Raw genomic sequence first — 21,541 nt, 5'->3', positions numbered from 1 at the left:
GAGGGGCTCCATGAAGTGCAGATCCTGACAGCTGACAGCTCAATGGTGAAGAGACCGGTGACTGGATGTGAAGTTAGAGTCGGGCAGTTCGATGCAGTTTTCAATGCATGCTGTTCCGTGAGTCCACCAGGGTTGGTTCGACTGGCTGTGTAGATTGACAACAAAGATGCTGGTGGTTTGAAAGGCGATTCTACTGTGGTGTATGCAATGAGGAGCTTTATGTTCGAGCCCATGCAATAACGTGCTCAGATGGTGTGGTGCAGCAGTGAATTGTTTCGAGATGTGCAGTAGAGCTGCTTGATGATCAATCAAGTGTTAAAGGTGGCTCTGCAAGGTCCTGTTGGTTCAAACAGGCTCGAATGACAGCTCACAACAGCAAAAACACATTATTCCTGACTCTGGGTCTCAGGGATAGCTGTCGTCCATGTTCTCGGGCTACCAATGCAAGGGAAGCTAGTGCACACTTTCAGGGGTCCTTCACGATGAGGTCATGTGCTGCAGTGTGACTGGCAGAGATGCAGGTCTTGTTTCAGCAGCGGGTCTCTCCCAATGTGTCCCCAGGATGGGTAGGGAACAGAGCTTGACTCTGCCTTGGACACTCAGTCTTCACCTCACTGGTGGAGGGCTTTGAAAAGTCAACTCGCTCAACAGTGATCCAAGGAATTCATCCACAACTGTCTGACCAAGAGCAAAATAAAGGAGTGAGAGCCTATTCTTTGAAAGGCGAAAGCCCAGAAGCTTACCTTTAGAGATCCAATCCCTGTTCTTGAGACAAGTGATCGTTGCCTGCTGACATCACATCCAGAGTGCTTTGTGCTAAACGAAGTAGAGGGGACAGGAAGGAAAGCTAGAGATATGGATGAAACTAAATTGTGGACTATTCCTCCAACTACGCTGAGGTCCCTCAGTCTAGCAACTATGCCCCCTTCCCCTGTCAATAGAATCAAAGGTCCTTCTGGTATGCACCACCATGGTGTGAGGCTAGTCCTTTTGGGATGGATGTGCAGTTTGATGCCCGTTTCCCAGGACAGCTCCTGCTGGAAGTCTGTACTGCCAGAGAGAGGTCTTACCAGACCACAAAAATGATTAAAGGCAAGTTCCAGCCATTCAGTCTCCTGATCTACAAGCTGGCAGGGCCAGGCTGTCTGACCAGAATACACATAACCCTTCCATCACTGAGCTGAGCTCACAGGGCTGACACATAGGTGATATCAATTTGATGTGGCTTTAATTAGCATGGGAGATCTTAGCCACCATACATTAAACTATGTTTGGATAACATTTAAAGTTTACAACTGCAACCAGGTTAGAAACTCTCCTAGTTATGTGATTCGTGTATATCTTAAATGCTAAATGCAGCGTCTGTGCTGCAAAGACCTGGCTGCCATTGCAGCTGTCAGAGGGCACATGTGCCCTCTGAACCTTCTCTGAGCCACTGGGGAGCAGGTGCTGCAGATGAGGATACAGATTCAGCAGGGCACAGATGTACACTATGCTTTTCTCATGGAGTTTGTGGACAGGGGGTCTTGTCAGCAGACTTCCCTCTCTGAGATAAGTATTATTTTTATTTTATTGTTTATAATGATGTCCTAGAGAGAAGCGGAGTTCTGTACAATGTGTAGGTAGCCAGCGTTTGGGCTGTTATCTTTTAACAGTAGCAAAGTATTGTGAGTTGCGGTATATGCATGCATTTGGAATTAGTCCATGGTCAGGTACAGTTGGAAAAGCCACATTTTGAGAGATTTGTGGAATTGGGGGAATTGTGGGGTCATTCTGAGTCATTAACGGGATTGAATTCCTGAGGGTGGGTGAGTGGCAAGAGAAGACTTGTTTGCTGGTCCATGGGGTCTGCAGGCAGCATCAGACATTGCATCCTAAATCCAGTGGACCTTGTTACGAGCCTGCCGGTCCTGAAATAAATGTACTGGTAGTAACGTACCGGCACCCTTCCTGGACCGGCAGACTACAACTCTGCATTCTTAGGCCTGTGCGCCCAGCAGATCTGACTTGCCTGCCTGGTGCAACAGCCCCGGAAAGCAGAATTGTCACGGAAGCACCGGCACCGTTAGCAACGGCGCTGCTGCTTTCGTGTCCCCACTCCCATAGAATCCTACGGGGCTCGATGGGGATGGGGACCAACATTTTCCGCCGTCTGATAACCCAGGGGGCCGGGACTTGTAATGTCTGTGTTACTGTGATACCATGTCTTCTTTATAATAGGTACATGTTTTGCACCATTTCATCATGTGGGTTCAGTTCAGATTTGGTTTGTTTCTTTTAATGTCTTTGGCCAGGGAGATTTTATGTGTAAACTGTGGTGGATTTGTTTGAAATTGCCCATCAGATTCTACATTCTACAAAATCCACACCACCTGTATTTACTTTTATATTACGAATACTTCATGTACTCGTATCTAACTTCATAGATTCTGAAAGTAAGGATACAAAGACCCATTGAATATGCTCGTGTCCATACCTGCTGCAACACTGTACCTAATAGGTAGCCTTCTGATGAGTCTTCTTTTAGTTAATGAATGGATCGTATTTATGTGCTGCTCCAAAGATACTAAAAGCAGCTTGCATTACCATTAAAAAGTAAAAGCCAGTATATTAACTTAAGTTGCAGGGGAATGGTTTTCTTCACCACTTGGTCCAAATTTAGTATCCACAACACAAGTGCAAGCAAGAAATGAATAGGTAAAGTCCATGTCAGTTACAGCCAGCAGAAGATAATTTGCTGGCTAATTTATTTCAAATGAAAACATTATAGTATGACACAAAACTGCTGGCACTCTTTGTAAAAAGAAAGACTGACACAATGATCAACCAATGTTACTTAAACGCCCAGCATCAGCAGCTCTGGCATGTGAAAAAGCAAAGCAAAGTATGTACCTGCAATGACAGGACAATGTGTAATGCCAACACTCCAGAAAAAGTGTGAAATGCAGTCAGGGTTTCAGGATATCCACAATTAACAAGTCTGAGATACACTTGCACGGAATGAGTTCCGTTCAAAGCTTGTTGGTAAATCCGAAAACCCAACTTACTGATCAACATGTCGAAAATAAATGGTTATCTACAGTATTGTCACAGTTTGTACTCAATCTGTTTCCCTAATGTGCTACAGTTTAAGTGGCGGAATTCCTGTACTGATTGTGTAGCGGTTGTCTTGTAGTATGTATTATTTTGGCAGCTAATCACACCCAGCCTTAAATATCTGAACAAGCACTGTGCTCGAGGGTACCAGCTTATCTGCCAGGTTTCAAGCCTGTGGCATAAGCAGTGATGCAGGATATGTTCCTTTCCACTGAGGCTTAGAAGTCTATCGCTGTTAGTAAATGTGAATTTGGCGCGGCAAAGGTTGTGGGACACCTCGGCATACAGAAAAACTTCAGAAAAATATTGTTTTCTAAAAAAGCTTGAGAGTTTCATGAATTGATTCATTGAAATTATGCAATATCAATTTAATGGAGAGCAATGTTAGAGAAAAATGGCAGTGATGTTTAAGTTTGTAGTGCAAACTGTGGCTAATGAGTACTACAAAGTGGTGTTTTTGCACTGCAAATACAATCCATGTGAAAATCAACTAGTTATAAGGAACTCTGAAAGTGTTTTGTGCTAGGAAACGGAGACCAGCCTACTACCCTTTACTCACAGTGCAGTCAGCAAGAACAACTTATTAAGGGGCCTCATCACTAGTTGGGCGGTATCCTGGCGGTAAATCCGTGGCGATACCGCCCAACACAAATGGCGTTACTGCAACTTGGTCCGGCACTATTAGTACCAAATCACACATTGCAGCAAGGCTGTAAATCTCAATTTTTTCCAGAGTCCATAAGACTCAATGGGGGCATTTTCACCACTATTACCGCGGTACTGAAAGCGCTGCAGTAACAGTGCTGAAAATGGGCAGAATGTGGCATAGTTGGCAGAGCGGTAATGCAGCGGTAATAGCAATTTCGTTGCATTTTTACTGCTCCGCCCAACTTGTGATGAGGCCCTAAGTGCGTACAGGGCATGCTGAGGGTGGCAGAAATGAATGAATAAGGAAGCTTTAAGGAGAAATGCGGATCTACCTTCAGTTTCGACAGGATATTCACAAACATAAGAAAAACAAAAGACATTTTAGCAGTGTATTTCTCCACAAAAATAAAATTACATTGCAATACAACTTAATGGTGTTTTTTTCTGTTTTGGAACATGTAATCTGTGATCATTCCTAAACGAAATAATTTAAAAGAAAAAGAAATATCACATTTATTACTTATACGTGGGCTAATATACCCCTTACCATACGTTATAAGGACATTGCAATTCACTGAGATGTTTGGTGACCAAATAGAGGAACGAGGTCGAAGGCTGAATTCCTTTATAAGGTCACAGACTCCAAGGTGACTTCCAATATCTTTTTTATGTACGGTAGGGTGTATTTTATTCCTTATAATACATGGTCACCGACTCACATTGCCTTTGATGCCTCTTCTCTTGTATAATATAATCATCCAATTGCTGATCTATATAATCAATATAGAATCTGTTTGGATTTAAAAAAGCAAAAATGCAGTTCCCGCTGTGTTGTAGAAAAAAAGGTTTCATTTTGTGCTTTAAAATAAGTAATAACACATATATTCTCGCTCACAGGTGTTCAACTGCAGCAGTGCACACATTAAACATTCTACCATAAACAGTTCCTTGTCAATTAATGGCTTTAAAGTGACACAGAAAATTATTTTGAAAGCAAGGAATCTGAAAAGCTTTTCACGGCTTTCATTAAGTGCTGTAGTGACAGCTTGAATTCTCTCTGCCAGCTCAAGCAGTATTCAGTGATGTTACAGAAAAAATAATATACTGAAAAAGAAATCTGTGTGGGGTTAAGGAGTTAAAAAGGGTGTGGGGGGTGTAAGGTGGGGTTAGAAATATAGGGAAACATGGGGTTTGGGAAGGACCGCACCAATTTTTTTTAAAAAAAATAAATAAATACAAAATAAAAATCAAATGATATTACTTTTTTTCGGTAAAAGTTCATTCGGTAAAAATAACTTCGGTAAGATCACATGGAGCCAGCTCAAGCATCAGGAACAATGAGACATCACAAGCGTAATAACTGGTTACAGAGCACATGTGATGCCATGTTCTTCATACAGGTGAGTTGTGATGTCACAATCGGCCTGTAATGAGACAATCATTTCCATAGAACAGGGGCAACGCGCTGGCAAGACCAAGCGAAGCAACAGAGGTTCGAATCCGGATAGTGCTTAGAAGCCACACTCAGGTATGTTATTAGGTGCGTTATAAAAAAAAAGCATAACCTAAATAAGTGCTTTTATACAGATATTGCTGGGTGCTGTGTATTATCGCTTCACATCGCACGGACAGAGGAGAGCACGTCGGGGTCAACCACCTCCTCTGTGCAGTTAATGTTGCAAAAGAAATAACCTCATATATGGGTTGGGTGCCTTGAAATTCATGTCTGTCATTTTGGTAGGTCCCCCTTGTCTGATCCCTTTTCCTTATCTCTAACCCTTGACCTGAAGTTGCCCCAAGTTATCATTATTGAAAGGGAAGGTGGAGTTTTTCTTTCAACCTTTATATGTGCGGCTATGGCTATTAGCTTTCACGTGCCTCTCTGCTTACACTGAGATTCAGATTACGGCTTCCAATATGTTCGCATGTGTAAGGATTGCCGGTCAGATAGCACAGTGAGTAGAGCGCTCGCTTTGGAAAACCGTGCAGAGCCTGCCAATGCAGGTTCAAATCCTGGCATTTTAATTATGTTTTGATGCATTCAGCACAGCACCACATTGTGCACTACCACTCAAAACCTTTATTTCTTTCTCCATAGGGTACCTCAATTCTACCCTGACGAAGGTGGCCACAATCATTTTCCATCTACTGTCGAAACGCGGATTCCAGCAAGGGGGACATTCTAGGCCCCTGGTTTGGAAGACAACCAGTGGTGCATATGGACTAACACAACGTCCTTACGAACTTTAGTGTTTGGACAAAGTGATTTTTTCTTTCCCCTTACACTCAGTTATCCACACTTAGTCATCCACCCGCTGCACGCCGAGGCAGACCGAATATTTTTTTTTGACCTATAGTCTAAATCGCTACAAATTTCTCCAAAAAGCAGTTGATTTTTCAGTTGGGTAGAAAATAAGAGATTTATTTGCACTCCCCAACATAGAAATGATTTCTTGATTTCTCTTTTTTTATTTCTTTTTCCGTTTTGCTCAGTGAAGTCATTAGAACTATTGCACAATTGAAGATTGATTCAGCTGCACATTTGAGTTTTATGCACCTAGCAGTTTTTTCTAGGAACATTGCACAGCAAATGTGCCCCGTTTTCATCTACCCCCCAAGGTAGCTTATGATTTTAGCTGTTTATAATCTATTCTTGTTACTACATTTCCTCTTCTTCAATACTTGTAAGGTAAGATAGCTCAGTGGGTTGAGTGCTCGCTGCTGCAATCTGAGTGTGATCTGCAAGTCGCAGTTTCGAAACCCTGCAAGGCCAACTCAATTCGAGGTCAATAAATGAGTACCAATTTCGGCTGGGTGATATTGTATGTAAATATGTTCTCTGTAAAGCGCTTTGGATTAAGGCGCTATATAACTAACACATCATTATCATTACATGTGACCAACTTTGGAGGCACGTTTTTCTTCCTTCACACTGGGGTTCTGTTCACACTCAACAATTTCTACCTCTTTATCTCTAAATCAAGATTGGGGTTCCACTGACCACTGACTTTTGAGGTTTTCATGTGTGCCTGTTACAGTGGACTGCACACTAGAGATTGATACACTGTTGTGTATAGGTATCATATTAAGTGTGTCAACAGCATTCTGTTTTCTTTACATTGTGTACCACTACTGTGTTTATTTTTTGTCTGCATTGTATATTGTTTAAATATAGAACAACTTATTACAATAATGTCCCGGGAGGATAGCTCAGTGGCAAAGTGCTCGCCTTGGAAACAAAACACCACAAAGCAACACAGCTTCGATCCCCAGGTCCGTGCTTAGAAACCTCTGGTTGTTTAAGCATGTTATAAATACGCAACTAAGACAACAGAAAAAAAACAATTACGCAACTAATAAACAAACAATTCCTGTAACAGCGCCTCCGAGGGCTGTGTGAGCGCTTTAAAAATGCAAATACATAAAAAATACTATTTTTTATTTGATGGTCTCGATGTGTGTGTTGTTTTACTGTATACATCATATACCAATAGGAGGTGACCTTGATCAGACCCAGTTTTGGCCCGAGTTGGGGTACTTCTAAAGGTTGGAAGTACCATATTTTTGAGCAGCGCTAATTTTCTTTGTGTTTATCGAATCCTGGCAGGACCAAACTCACCCTTTCAACCTTCCGATGTCAATAAATGAGCACCCCATAAGGTGGGTAATAATAAGCAGTGCTATATAAATGCAATTATTATTATTATTATTAATGAGAAATTATATTTAGAGCAATGGTTTAAAAAAAAGGCTAGAAACATGGGCCAATCAACAGCGAGTGCTAGGACACCGAATTGTTTTAATTAACACACAAGTGTTCAGATGTAGTTGAAGTTTATGCTATTGTTAGCCACCCGGTCGCGCGAGCAGAAACGCACTGGCTCACCTCTGCTCGCTCAGAAAACACAGACCCCACGCCGTCTCAAACCCCCCCCCCCCCCCATCCTACACAAATCAAAATTAAACGGCCATCTTATCTCCATTCTTCCCATTCCCACATCTGTGCAACCTGTCCGGCAGCCAGAGGATGCAAACACGGAGACTCGGGCCAGGTGCTTGCGTTGATAATCCGTTAGGTGGTGGCCGGGCCGTGCTTGCTGGCGTCCACACGACGGTTATCAGGAAAGGCCCTCGCACGCGGGCTGTTAACAGGTGGTGCGGCTTACCGACCAGGTGGTTATCACCCAAGTCAATAATCGCCAAAAACGGTATGACTGAGTCCCCAGCACTTCACGTGCTTATATTAAATGATGACGTGGAACTGCTTAAGTTGCCAGATAAAGTTAAAGTCTTGCAGCAAGGAGAGAAACATTCATTAAGTACATCGCTGTATTAGGTTTTATTTATTTATTTATTTATTTATTTATTTATTTGTATTTGGTTAAAATAAACCTTTACAAAAATAGTTCCAAAATCTCACATGATACTTTTCTTTACATAGTGTTAAAAATTCAATATGAATTTCCAATCCTAAAATCACAAACTTGTTACAATTAAAACCATTAAAAAAAAGGTTTTCTTAATGTGATTTTTATGAGGATTCTTATTGTAAAATGATTATTTCTTTTAAAAATGTATTTTGTGTGAAAAGTTTGAATTTAAACTAAATCGCACAGCTATTAAACCCTGAGAACGTGAAATTGAAATCTGAGGGGAAGTGTAAGCAGACATGCAGCACTTACGGATGTTGTGGCATAACCATGTCCAGAGGGCCCGCAGCTTCTCAAGGTCACTCTGGGTCCCTTGGGTTATCTGGCGGACAAGGCTTTGGATGGTGCATCCTTCCTTTACGTTTATCTGCAGAAAGCAACGGAGAGAGAGGGATGTATACTGCTTACATGTACTCGTTTTTGCAAACCTTGGATCACATTTCAACATCACCCTAGCAATATTCGAGAGCCGTTTTACCGCTTTATCACCATCTGTCTCCATGGAAACCCAGTTCCAATCTGCATGGGAAAGTTGTTAATTCCAAGTTGAGTCTCGTTCTGGCTCGAAGTGGTGAACTCCTCCCTAACATAATGGCATACACCCAGGAGGCTGAAGTTTGGCTATGTAGCCCCTCTCCTGAAAATGATCTGTTAACCCCTGCGAACTTGATCAAGACATGCTAAAGCACCCATTTCCCCTTCTCGGTGACAAGCAGTTGAGGGCATTGCGGCTACGTTATGTTATGTTCTGTTACTTGGCATTTATATAGCGCTCTATATATCACTGGTATGATCTCAAAGCGCTGGTAGGTTGAACGCCCTCGGGGACCGTAGTCCAGGTCAGTTGAGAGAGTAGGGTGTTGAAGTGTGCCTGGGTGCGCCAGTTATGCGTGCAGCTGATGTAATTGCCTGATGGTAGTTGCATCCTAGCATTAGGTGAGGTGGTATTGATATCAGTTGAATGTGTGTAGTCAGGAGGGTGAACACCAAGACTAGGTTCTGGCTGCGTTAGGCCTGTGGGATGCTTATGTGTGCAGCTACACTGGTTTGTCGTGTGATATAGCTGCATATTATTAGAATGATGAGTTGTTCCTGTGGTAATGTTCGTATGTGAGCAGCTAGGCCGAATTGATCGAGGGGTGTAGCAGCACTCTAATTGTGTGATGAGGTAGAGTAGAGAGTAAGCATAGTGATATGGGAGGAGAGTGTTTGCCTGAAGTTATGATCTAAGGAGATAGAATACAACATTTCAGGCATGCGGTTGCTTAATAACGAATTAATAAGCATATTCAGTGATGACATTGTTCGGGATCTCATTGAGCATTAGTCATCGGGATACTAGGGTTCAATCGCTTCAAAAGGTTGTGGTTGGTATTACGGAAAGAGACACGTTTTTAGAGCTTTGCGGAAAGTAATATAGTCTTGGGTGTGTCGAAAGAGTAGGATACAAGGTTGAGAAGGTGGATCCTCCGATCCTGACAGAGTTCGAGGTTGGGATCACTAGAAGGACGGGCAGTGCTTGATATTAGGGTGGGCGATGGGTGGTATGGATTTATCTTTTCTTGTAGGTATAATGGGCCGTTTTTGTGCACTGCTCGGTGAGTGGTGGATAGGGTCTTGAAGGTGGCCCTTCGTCCGACTGGGAGCCAGTGGAGTGTTTGGAGAGCTGGTGAGATGTGGTCTCTTTGACCCAGGCCAAGGAGCAGTTTTGCAGCAGCGTTTTGGGCTCTTTGGAGTTTGTTGAGTTGGTATGCCGGGGCTCCTACATATAGGGAGTTGGCATAGTCCAGTCTTGTCATCACAATAGACATAACAGCGGCAAGTCTGATCGAGGATATGAGAGGTAGGGAAAAATGTATCTGAGAAGCTTGAGGTGGTGGTCACAGCATTTTGATACATTGTTGATCTGACGGAAAAGGATCCGGCTCGAGTCCATAGTGCAGCCTAGGTTTTATACTGTATCGTAGAGGGAGGGAGGTGGGCCAAAGCATGGGGGCCATGGGAGCGGATGTGGTAGCAGGGCAGTATTGCTGCGCACCATGATTTCAGTTTTAGCAGGGTTCAAAAGGAGGTGGTTTATTGTCATCCATCGATCAATATCGCAGAGACAGGCTTCAAGGTCAGGAAGGGGGTTGGTGCCTGACTTGGGAATTCTTAGGATAATTTGGGTATCGTCAGCATAGTAGGAGATGTTGTGCATGCAGAGGATTCCTGGTAGAATGGTTATATAGAGCTTGAACAGGAGGGCAGACAGGCATGCGCCTTGGGGTACTCCAGTGTTCACCGAGCAGCCAGATGAGACAAATGGGGAGAGAGGGTTATTTGTTTGCTGTTGCTTAGGAAGGAGGCAATCCATTTGAGAACCATGTCAAAGGCTGCACATAGATCGAGGAGAATCAAAGCTGCGCAGCCTTTAGAGTCTGCAGTGACCTTGAGATCATCCCGATTCGATATCAGAGTGGTTTCAGTTCCATGTCGCGGTCTGAAGCCTGATTGTGCGGGGTTGAGCAGGCGGTTGGATTCTACAAAGGAGTTGAGCTGGGACTATGCAGTCCGGTCAATGAGTTTGGCAAGAAATCTGGTGTTGGAGATTGGTCTGTAATTCTTGGGGTCAAGAGGGTCAAGGGATGCCTTTTTTAGAAGAGGCTTGATATGCACTATTTTGAAGGCATCAGGGAAGATGCCAGAGGTGAGGGATTCATTTAGATTGGCTCTTGCGTGTTCTCCGGCGCAGGTAGACAAGAATATTTCTTTCAGGACAGAGGCTAGGCAGGGGTTGAGGGGTATCCTGGAGGGTTTGCGGGCTGATATTAGGTCAAGGAACTCGTCCCTGGAGATGGGTTTGAAGGAGTCAAAGGTAGGGAACTTGGGCGTCAGGGCAATGGGATCATGAGGGGTCGGTGATGGGGGGGAGAAAGGACAGTTTGGTGTTAAGGGATGTCCTGTCAAGAGCGGTGTTGTAGAAGTATAGGGAGAGGGAGTCGCAGAGTGATTGTGTGGGGATGGATTGGGTAGAGGAGCAAGTGGGTTTGACAAATTCTGATATGTTCATGTGGAGTTCTTTGCTGCGGTTGCCACAGTTGAGAATTTGTTTATTGTAATAGGCTTTTTGGCCTTTTGGATTTCAGCTTTGTAGTTACTGGGGCGCAGGGAGAACATGGATCTGCTGAGATCAGTTTTCGATGCTCGCCATTTGCGTTCTGGAATCTTATTTGCCATTCCTCAGAAGGGGCGTGAACCATTTGGGGGGCGGTCCATTGCATGACGAAGCAAGGCGTAAGGAGGTGAGAAGTATTAGTGAGTCAATAAGCCAGGAGTCGTAGGAGTCGATGGTTAAGGCTCTATCGGGGGGAACGGTGTAGGGGGCTGAAGAAGCAGGGCTTCGGCTGGGTCAATAAGGATCTTGACTTTGTTTCAGCATTTCAGATCGTAGGGTGGGGCCGTGGGAGCTGTAGGAGGAGGGGCAAGGGTGTGGATAGAGAAAGGGATGGTATAGTGGTCGGGACAGATGAGTGGTCTGGGACAGGATAAGTAAACCAGGTCATGGGAGCTGAAAATTGCATCAAGGGTGTGTCCACCCGAGTGGGTTGGACCAGTCGTATGATGGGAGAGTTTGAGCGCATCAAGACTATCAACCAGCAGATGATGCATTGGGTTAGTGGGGATATTAAAGTCTCCTAGGAGTGTAAGAGATGGGTGATTTACTTGAATGGTAGCTATTGAATCACAGAGGTTGTTGGCGAAATGTCTGTCATATCCAGGGGGTCTGTAGATGAGGAGGAAACTGTAGGTAAAGGTCAGTGGTAGAGATAGGTTTACTAGAAGGGACTCACAGGAGGCAGTGCATGTCTGGGATTCCACGAGTAAGACAGAGAAATGACGATTGAAGAGGACTGCCACTCCGCCACCTCTGGAGGGTCTATTGTGGGCAATGAGCCAGTAGCCAGGGGGGGGGGGAGGCTTTTTGTGCTACACAGGCATAGTGGTCGGAGAACCCGGTTTCGGTGATAAAAATGAGGTCCGGCTTGTTAGAGGATAGGAGGTCAAAAATGGTGTGTCTGTTTCTTGCTATCGATTGGCCATTAAAAGAGGATGCAAGTGACTTTGTGAGGGGATGTGGGATTTGTGGTGCTCATCGGAGTGGGAGCTTGAGTGACATGGCTGTCTGGTGGGGGGCGGGAGTGGTAAGAACAATCAGGGGTGTTGAGATAGGTTGAGTAGGCATACAGGAGGGGCTGGGTGCCTGTGGTGCCTGAGTCTCTGCTGAGAGGGTTACTTCGATGGGGGGTTGGAAGAGTAGGTTGGACGAGCTAGGAATGTGAGAGACGAGGGGTGGGTCAAGGTGGTTTGAGGGTGTGGTGGATGGGTCGACTGGTGTGAGGGGGTTTAGGTGGGCAGATTTTGCAATATGAGTGGGTGGCAAAAGGGGTTTAGGTGTACAGGGTGAGAAGTCAAGAGAAAGGGCATGGAAACTGGAAGAGGGGAGTGCAGGGGGTAGAGGAGGGAGAGGCTGGGAGGGAGGGCTGAGGCAGAAGTGGTGAGGAGTAGAGGGTTGAGGGAGAGGACCAGTCGTGTTTTCTGCATTTCGTGGGATTTGGTGCCATAGGGGTGTGAGAGAGGGCGGGGGGGTCAGAGGAGGAGGGAGATGAAGCTATTGTTCTAGCAAGGGTGAGACACGCTACTTTCAGAGAGGGGAAGGGATGTAAAGGGGGTGATTTGTTGGCGGGGGTCGAGAAGGGGTTAAGGGCAGTTGAGGGGGTGGAATGGGAGGTTGGTCAGGGGGGTGGTATGTTCCTGGGTGGGCTAAGGGGGAGGGAGTGGGTGGCACGGGAGGTTGGTAGAGAGGGAGGGGAGTTCCTGAGAAGGCATAAGGATGGAGTGGAAGTGGAGATGGGATCACACTGTTTGGAGTGCCAGAGGGTTCCCCTTGCTTGGGAGTTCGATAGGGGGTGAGATGTATGGGTGAGGGATGTTAGGGTGTTCTCAATAGATGGCATGGGGAGAGTGGTCAATCTATCTACCTTTACCCCCTCGGATACGCAACTGAATGTGTTACAGAAGGGCCTATTCTTCGTTCCTACTTCTCTCCATGATCCATTCCAGATGAGAATTGAGATCACCCAACTGATGAGACAGATTAGGCTCAAACAATTCTTTACGGAGAACACACCTAGTGGACTCGTAGATGTGACAGGACTACACAATAGATCAACATATTACCCTCCACCACATAGTATGAGTGTAGAATCACAGACGTTTGAGAAATTAATCCTCAAAAAATTGGAGGAAATCGAGGCAGAAGACGACCTGGGCACTTATCACAACATGACCAAACAAGAAAATCTAGCCCTCAAAAAATTGGAAACGAACACAGACATAATCATTAAACCCGCCGACAAGGGGGGAGCCATCGTCATCATGGACAAAATTGATTATGACAGGATGGTAAATACTTTAATAGATGACAGGACCACGTATAGAAAACTCGGAAGGGATCCAACAGAACAACTTAGGAACTTGATTAACCCAATCATTGAAGAAGCAGAAGGACATATAAGCATAAAAGAGTCAGCTTTTTTGACCCCTAAATATCCCAGACGCCCTGCCTTTTACGCACTACCGAAAATACATAAGGGCGTCCGCCCTATCCCTGGACGCCCTATTGTATCAGGGATTGGTTCTATTCTAGAACCCCTCTCGCAGTTCACTGACTTCTTTTTGAGAGAAGAAGTCAGCAAAACACGATCCTATGTTAAGGATACTACAGCTATTCTGATTTACCTTGACAGTCTTAGCCTGGAAAATGAAGACATCTATATAGTAACGATGGATATAGAGTCTCTATACTCAAAAATCCCCCAAGGAGAAACACTGAGGGTCATTGAAAGTATATTACGAGCTAAGACATTAGAGATGCCTGTGACATTGATAATGCAACTGACAGAAATAGCCCTAACCAAAAACTATTTCATGAATGGGGACACCTTTTATGAACAGATAGCCGGAACGGCTATGGGCGCTACTTTTGCACCTACACTAGCAAACCTCTATGTTGCTAATTTTGAGGAGACTCATATATACTCAGAAACAAACCCTTTCTCAGCTAATATCATTAGTTGGCGTCGATACATCGACAATGTCTTTTTACTCTTCAATGGAGATGAACCAACTTTGAGAAGATTCACTGAATGGATCAATGGACTTAATCCCTTTTTGAAATTCACCTCTGAGGCAAGCAGAACCTCAGCCACATTTCTTGACCTGAAGATCACCAGAACAGGCCAAACCTTTGAAACCACGGTTTTTCAAAAACCCACTGACAGAAACTCTCTGTTGGATTACAACAGCTTCCACCAAAGGTCCTTGAAAGAGAACCTACCCTTCGGACAGTTCCTCCGGTTTAGGAGGAACTACACCTCCAGAGCTGAGTATGACACACAAGCAACTAGGCTCTCTAACAACCTACTTGAAAGAAACTATCCCTATAAAATCATCAAGCAAGCCAAAAAGCGAGCAAGGAACATACCTAGAGAAACAACCCTCAACCAACATGGCAGGAGAAAAAGAGATGACAAAACCATTACAGCGGTTTTTAGCCACTCACCAATAATTAACAGTTTAAAAAAAGAAATTCTGAAGGCTTGGCACATACTCAATGTAAATGAGAAGCAATTACCAGAACCTCAGTTCGCCATTAGGAGGAGAAAAAAGTTAAGAGACTCATTAGTACATACCTACAACGAACCTCCTCAGTTTGCGGGTACGAATACGCTCTGGAATACACCTAAACCCCAGGGCCATACACCATGCGGATCTTGCACTCTATGTAAATACACACAACGTACTTCAACTATAGATATAGGCTGGAAGTACCCTTGGGAACAGAGAACCTTGACCAATTGCAACAACACCAATGTAGTGTACTTCATACAATGCCCTTGCAATAAAAAATATATTGGCATGACCACAGAGGCAATAAAAACACAGAAAGGAGAACATCGTTCAAATATCAATACACAAAAAAGAACGGCCCCTCTGGTGGAACATTATATTGAGAAACACCATACCGAAGAGGACCTTAGGTGGACCATAATAGAGAAAGTAGCTATACCCAAAAGAGGTGGGAATATCGCAGCTCTCTTATTAAAAAGAGAACAACAGTGGACATACAGAACCCGGAGCCACCTAATTGGCTTAAATGAAGAGATCTGCTGGCAAACCCTAGCGTCCTTTAACGGTGGGCTTACCGATCTGCCAAATCTAAGGAACTAATTGGAGCGAACATACAACAATTTATAATGGAGCTCCCCTGGTTAGAGACAAATAAGATGTCGTATGGTCGCTTCCAAGGATATAAAATCGATCAATGTCTAGCAATCACCGGCCTCTCACGTAACTGTATGAGGCCTGGCGACACCTAGAAAATAGATCCATCATGGATCCTTGTTATAACGCAAAGGATATCTCTGACCTTCTCCATACTATTGAGGCACTTCTCATGACACACTATATTCCTTTAAAATATTGCGAATCAAAATGATGAAAATAGAAGCAGCTCGCCTGTTTAAATAATAATTGGGGATTTCGGTCCGAGCCATTACTGCGCCGCATTCCATGCTTAAGACGCACTACAACGTCCGTATTAGAGATATGATAACACACACTTCCCGTGCTGTGGATAAGAAAAACAACATAATATTTAAATGCTTAAAATCGGCATGCAATAAGGGAAGATAAGCATACTACATATCACGTCCGTTACCAACGTAGAAACGGCACCCGAAATTGCGCACATGGGACGTGAGGTTGCGACCAAGACATAGAAACGAGGGTCACGTGTATATGACTCACAGTATGAGGCCTAGGTGACATCTAAAAACAGACCCATTATAGATCCTTGTTAGAATACAAAGGATATCTCTGACCTGATTAATACCACTGAGGCACCTCTCACAATGCAATATATCCCTTTAAAACATTGTGAATCAAAAAGATGAAAACAGAAGCAGCTCGTCTGTTTAAACAATATTCTGGAGCTTCGGTTCGAGCCATTACGGTATCACATCTTATGCTCGGGACGCACCACAAACATCTGAATCAGAGACACGACAAGGCACATTTCCCTAGCTGTGGATAAGAATGACAACAGAATGCTTCAAACCGGTATGCAATAAGGGAAGATTAGCATACCACACATCCCAGAATACCTGGAATCATGTCCTTTACCGACGTAGAAACGGCACCCGAAACCGCGCTCACGTGAAGCGAGTTCGCGATCACATGACGTGGACACGTGGGTTACGTACACATGACCCAGAGTACAAAAACACACAAAGAATATAATGGCGGAGTACCGGAAAAACAGTTAGAACGCGGACAAAGCAGCACATAGAGGTAAGCAGGCAAAACCAAGCGGGGGGAACCAGGCTCTCGCTACCGTTATCGATAATGGCTTACTGAGGCCCCACTGACTCCAGTACCAAAGGGGACGCACACTGTTACAGGATAACATGCTCCAACCCTATGGGGTATTAACAGAGACCATATTGTGTACTTGAGCTACCCCCTAGCAAGGAAAGAGACAGCTAGGAGACTCCCTATTAGGAGATGACAAAATATAATTGTAGAAAACCTCTTATGTTATAGTTAAACAATGGTACTTAAGCTGTCCCTAAATAAGTAGAGACACAGTGAGGAGTCTCCCCAAGAGGAGATCATTGCACAATGCTGTAAATGAACTGTTGAGAACAAAAGTACTCATATATGCCCTTTGTCCAACCACAGGGCAGGGATACGAAGAGGGACAGAACAAAATCCCCTTTAAGAATCAGCTGAATTTTCGCTATAGTGGATACCATTGAAGATATACAACGCATTATTGAAACTGGGAATCCTCCATAGAGGTATGGAAAACATTATATCCAACAGATGGCTTTACCAGGAGCTTTTATGGTAACTGACTTGTTTTAATAGACATATAATACTTGATACTGATATGAGCCCCGTTTCTCTTGTCTTTGTCCATTTAGGACTAGGAATTGCTTACCCTATCCAGTCTTGGACTTTAGAAGACACCCTCCAACACCTCACAGTGCTGAAGAGATTGTTAAGAATACAAGAAATTAGAAAGTATTCGTCCTGAAGAAAGCGGCCACTAAAGAATCCCGCTGAAACCGGTTGACTGCAAAAAGAGGCCTGACCTCTATTTCCTCACTAAGAAAATTGAGGACTTACAGAAAGAAATTATACCTGTTATCCATACGTATTGTTTCCACACAAATCCTTCGGTGGCTTGAAATACGTTTTTTTTAAACTAAATCCTTCCCATCGACAACTGTCCATATAATCAGTCGCCTTGGTGTCGGCTTTTTGTTTTTATGATAAGACACACAACATCTTGGGGGCGAAAAATTAAAGACATAAGTATCGACCGCCAGATTTGTGTGCAATTATTAGACACTAGGAAAGTGTTTTAGAGAGTTTCGGGACTTTATCTCTACACCTCTTGTAGCTGGCCCAGCAGCACCAACTAGGGCCTAGACACAACTGGTACGAGATTACTCACAGATAGGGTTATTTAGTTGTTTGGCTAGGGACTCAGCTACAGGAATAACTTGGTAATTACTTTACCTTCTGTTTTTTTAGTGTTATAATACATTCTCCCCTAGCCACTTCCATGTCTCAACCGGGAACCCGTTGGGCCTGGCGCTTTGCTCGTCCGTAGCTGTGCGATAGCATCCAGGATTTCTTCCTCTGATATGTCTCCCTCCAAACCAAGAGCCTGTTGGACAATGAGCCTCATGAGAGGTACCTGATCTAGTACGTTCGACCCATCTGCATTGCGGTTCCAAGTCCCTGGGCTATATTGAGCCTCATAGTATTGTGCAAAGGCCTCGGCTATGTCTACATCATTGGTCAGTTCCTCCCCTGGGGTGTCCCGTATGGGGCACACATGTACAGTTACTTTTTATTTTCTTTCAAGCCAGGCCAACATTTTCCCTTCTTTATCCTGCTTTCCCTGCTTCATGGATTTGACTTTGGGCCTCATTACAAGGTTGGAGGTAGCCTTGCCCGTAAAACCGGCAAGGCTAACTCCAAACTTGCAAGAAAGTCCGGCACCCGCGAATGGGCAATTACCGGGATATTCTGGGCCCGCCTAACCCAGTAATTGCCCTTTCGCTGGTGCCGGAATCAGGTGTTCCCATTCCCATTAAGCCCCATAGGGCTCAGTGGGAATGGAGATGCCTGTAGCACCGACACTGTTCATAACGGTGCCTGTGCTACAGGCATGCTGTGCTCGTGAGTGCTCGTGGGTCAGACCTGGCGGATTGACAGGCACCCGTGAGCACAACTCAGAGTTTGCCGGTCCAGAGACAATGGTACCGGCAAGCTTACCGGTACCGTTGTATCCGGACTGGCAAGCTCGTAATGAGGCCCTTTTTCTAGCCCAGTGCGCCTCCCTGACATTGCCTAATGACACACTACACAGTGTTTCCTGTGCTGTGACTAGTGTCAGCTTGGCCTTTTGCGACCCAAGGAAAGAAAATCCTCCTCTGCTTGTTGTACCATTCTTTCATCCTCCTCCAAGTCTTGCTTGTTTTCCCTACGATTAGCTGCCACCATCGAAAGCACCTCCCCCATAGCAAGGCTTCGTACCCCTCCCATTCAGTTCAAAGTACTCTGCGGTTTTAGCTGCAAAACCTTCGACGAATTGTGGGTCCCTCAGGTAATAAGTGTTGAGGCTCCAATTCCCTTTGGGCTTGGATACCCCATTCTTCAGTTCCCTGATTAACTGGGAGTGGTCTGATATCCGTCTGGCCAACATTTCGACAGATAGGAGCTTGTGAGTCATATTTGATGGCATGAAAAAGTAGTCAATTCTTGACATGGAGGCATGTACCCCAGAAAAGAAGGAGTAGCCTCTCTCAGTTGGATGCCGCCACCTCCATGTGTTCACCCACCCCAGGGCCTCCGTGAATGAGTGCAATTTGGTGTAGGTTGCCGGTTTTCTTGTGCCTGCATATGTTCTGTCTAAGCCCCGGTCCATCACTTCATTAAAGCCCCTCCCCCCTAGTATCCAAACATCCGCACGATTCTGATCCATAAGCCCTTTAAGCTCGGCTAGGAGATTGGGTGCGAGTCGGTGGAGGTGCATATACCGCCACCATTCCCCAGGGGTCTCCCCACAACTCTCCCCTTGCCAGAATATAGTGCCCCCTGGATTTGGACCTCACTTATGCAAGCTGAAATGGGACCCTTTTACATAGGAGTATGAGCGTCCCCAGGGAGTCCCTTGCGAAGCCTGCGTGAAATGCCACACGTAGTTGGATCAAAGAACAAATTTGCATTCCGTTCCAGCTAGCCGTGTTTCTGTGAGAAATACAATGCCTGGGGACAGCCTATTAAGGAACTGTAGCACCAACTGTCTTTTAACCCCCGAGCATAGCCCGTTAACATTCAAAGTCATTACCATGATTTTCCCGGTATGCGCCATCATCCCAGGGAGACCATACTTTAACCCGGATTACACCCGCCCTTTTGTTCCCTCCCCTAGCACTCCCCTCCCCATGGCGCCCCCTAGCTGAGTGTCCTTATGCGCTGCGTACCTTGCAGGCCAAAGATAAACCAAAAACAGGCCAACAGCGGTTGACCAACTCTCCCCGCATCCCACCCTGTACTCCTCCCCAGCTTGAAGCACCTGTCTCCTTAAAACCGCACCAACTGGGTGCGAAAGAACCGAGTCAACCATCTGCGGGGTGCCTGCTGTTGGAGTTCGTGTGAGCCTCCATACCTGGTCTATTGCTGCTGTATCCATTTACCCCTGAATGTCTTTGTAGATCTGGGCCACAGGGTCATCCGACTGCTGCCCCCATCATGGTCTCTAAGGGTGCCGTTTGGTCTAGTGCCTGCAATTCAAACAGAATTGGGGAGTGACTCGAGTCTGGTTGTTTTCTGGGCCACCCCTTCGGCGGCTGGTGCCCAGGAGATGAAAGAACATTTGTCTCAAGCCATGACCAAGACTCCCTTGGATTGTTGAAAAGGTGCACAGTTCCCTCGTGGTAAACTTTAAGTTGCGCCGGGAAGAAGAGAGCATATTTCATGCCGAGTGAGAGCATCTTCCTTGTGACCGGTTCAAAAGATTGGCATCCATCGGTAGCTTTTGTACTTGATGGGGCCTGTGGCACACACTATTTGCAGCAGTGCGTCCCGGCCCCGATAGTTCAGGAGTCGTGCTATTATAGTGCAGGGGGGTGCGCCTGGGATGGGACGACCCACTGACATCCTGTGTGCCTTCTCCACCGAGAACCTTTTTGAAAGTTTCTTCGGGGCGAAGAGTTCCGTTAGCCATTGCTCCAAGAAGAGCCCCATGCTGGGCACTTCTTCCTTTTCCAGCACTCCGAGGATGCAAATATTGTTGCGTCGTGCCATTCCTTCACTGTCTTCTGCCCTGTTTTCCAGGTGTGTGAGCTTCAGAGTGACCGCTGCCTCTTGTTTCTCCATTTGTTTTATTGCGTCCTCCGAGTCAGAGGTGCACTGCTCCGCCACCCCGACCCTGAAGGCCATGTTTCGCATCTCTTGCCGGAGGAAGGATACTTCCGTTGAGAGGCCATCGATTTTCTCCTCTATGGATGACCTGGATTCCCCTATGGCTCCCATGATGTTGCGAAGGGAGATTTGAGAGCCTTGCCATTTCCCATCTGTGTCTGCTGTCCCCATGGCATGAGTCGTGGAGGTTTGAGGAGCCCCCAGTGTTGACTGGTCCATCTTGCACTGGAGACCCATGTTCTTTGCTTTGTTTTTGATCATGGTCTCATTCTCAGTTGGCCCTAAAGGCAGTCGCTGGCGGCCCACCCTCGCTCCTTCATGTGCCTTTTGTTATCGTGCTGGGTCTACCCCTTTCGGACCACCAGTGCGTCAGTTGCATTTACGGCCTTTTATGATGATTATGAGCCTGATCAAACTGCAGTGCGCCTTCTCGCTCTCAGTACCCAACGGAACAGCTGCTGTTCACTTGCCACAGCCGCCTTCTTCTACCAAAATTACCTGTGGGGGGTATGTCACAGAGTCTTTGGATCAGAGGGCCCAAAATGTAGGTGTCAGAGCCCACTTCACCTTGTTGTCCCCTCTTTGCCACGGTGCAGCTATTTTTCGCTTGCCCCAGCCCGCTTCTTTCCACAAAGGCTGCTTGGGGGGGGATATGCCACAGAGTCTTTATGTCAGGGAGCCCAATATGCGATTGTCAGTGCCCAGCTCGCGTGGTTGCACCACTTCGCAGTACGTGGCTGCAGGAGCAGCCTGGGTCCCTGGATATGCCCCGAGCAGCATGAATAAGCGGCTTGCAGAGCCGTCTTCTGGGTGAGTTGGAA

General features: G+C 45.5%; 1 protein-coding gene across 1 annotated transcript in view; it reads right to left on the bottom strand.

The window, feature by feature from the left end:
- The window catches only part of LOC138516825 (kyphoscoliosis peptidase-like), a 263,810-nt gene that overhangs the window by 219,626 nt on the left and 22,643 nt on the right, over positions 1–21,541 (bottom strand). The window contains exon 2 of the mRNA XM_069632249.1: positions 8,427–8,541. Within this exon, the coding sequence (XP_069488350.1) occupies positions 8,427–8,541 (115 nt within the window). The remainder of the gene's footprint in view (positions 1–8,426; positions 8,542–21,541) is intronic.

Source organism: Ambystoma mexicanum, chromosome 6q, assembly GCF_040938575.1.
Source record: "Ambystoma mexicanum isolate Mex_15411 chromosome 6q, UKY_AmexF1_1, whole genome shotgun sequence".
NCBI lineage: Eukaryota > Metazoa > Chordata > Amphibia > Caudata > Ambystomatidae > Ambystoma > Ambystoma mexicanum.
Note: the sequence above shows the minus strand (reverse complement) of the source record. Positions and strands in the feature narration are given on the sequence as shown.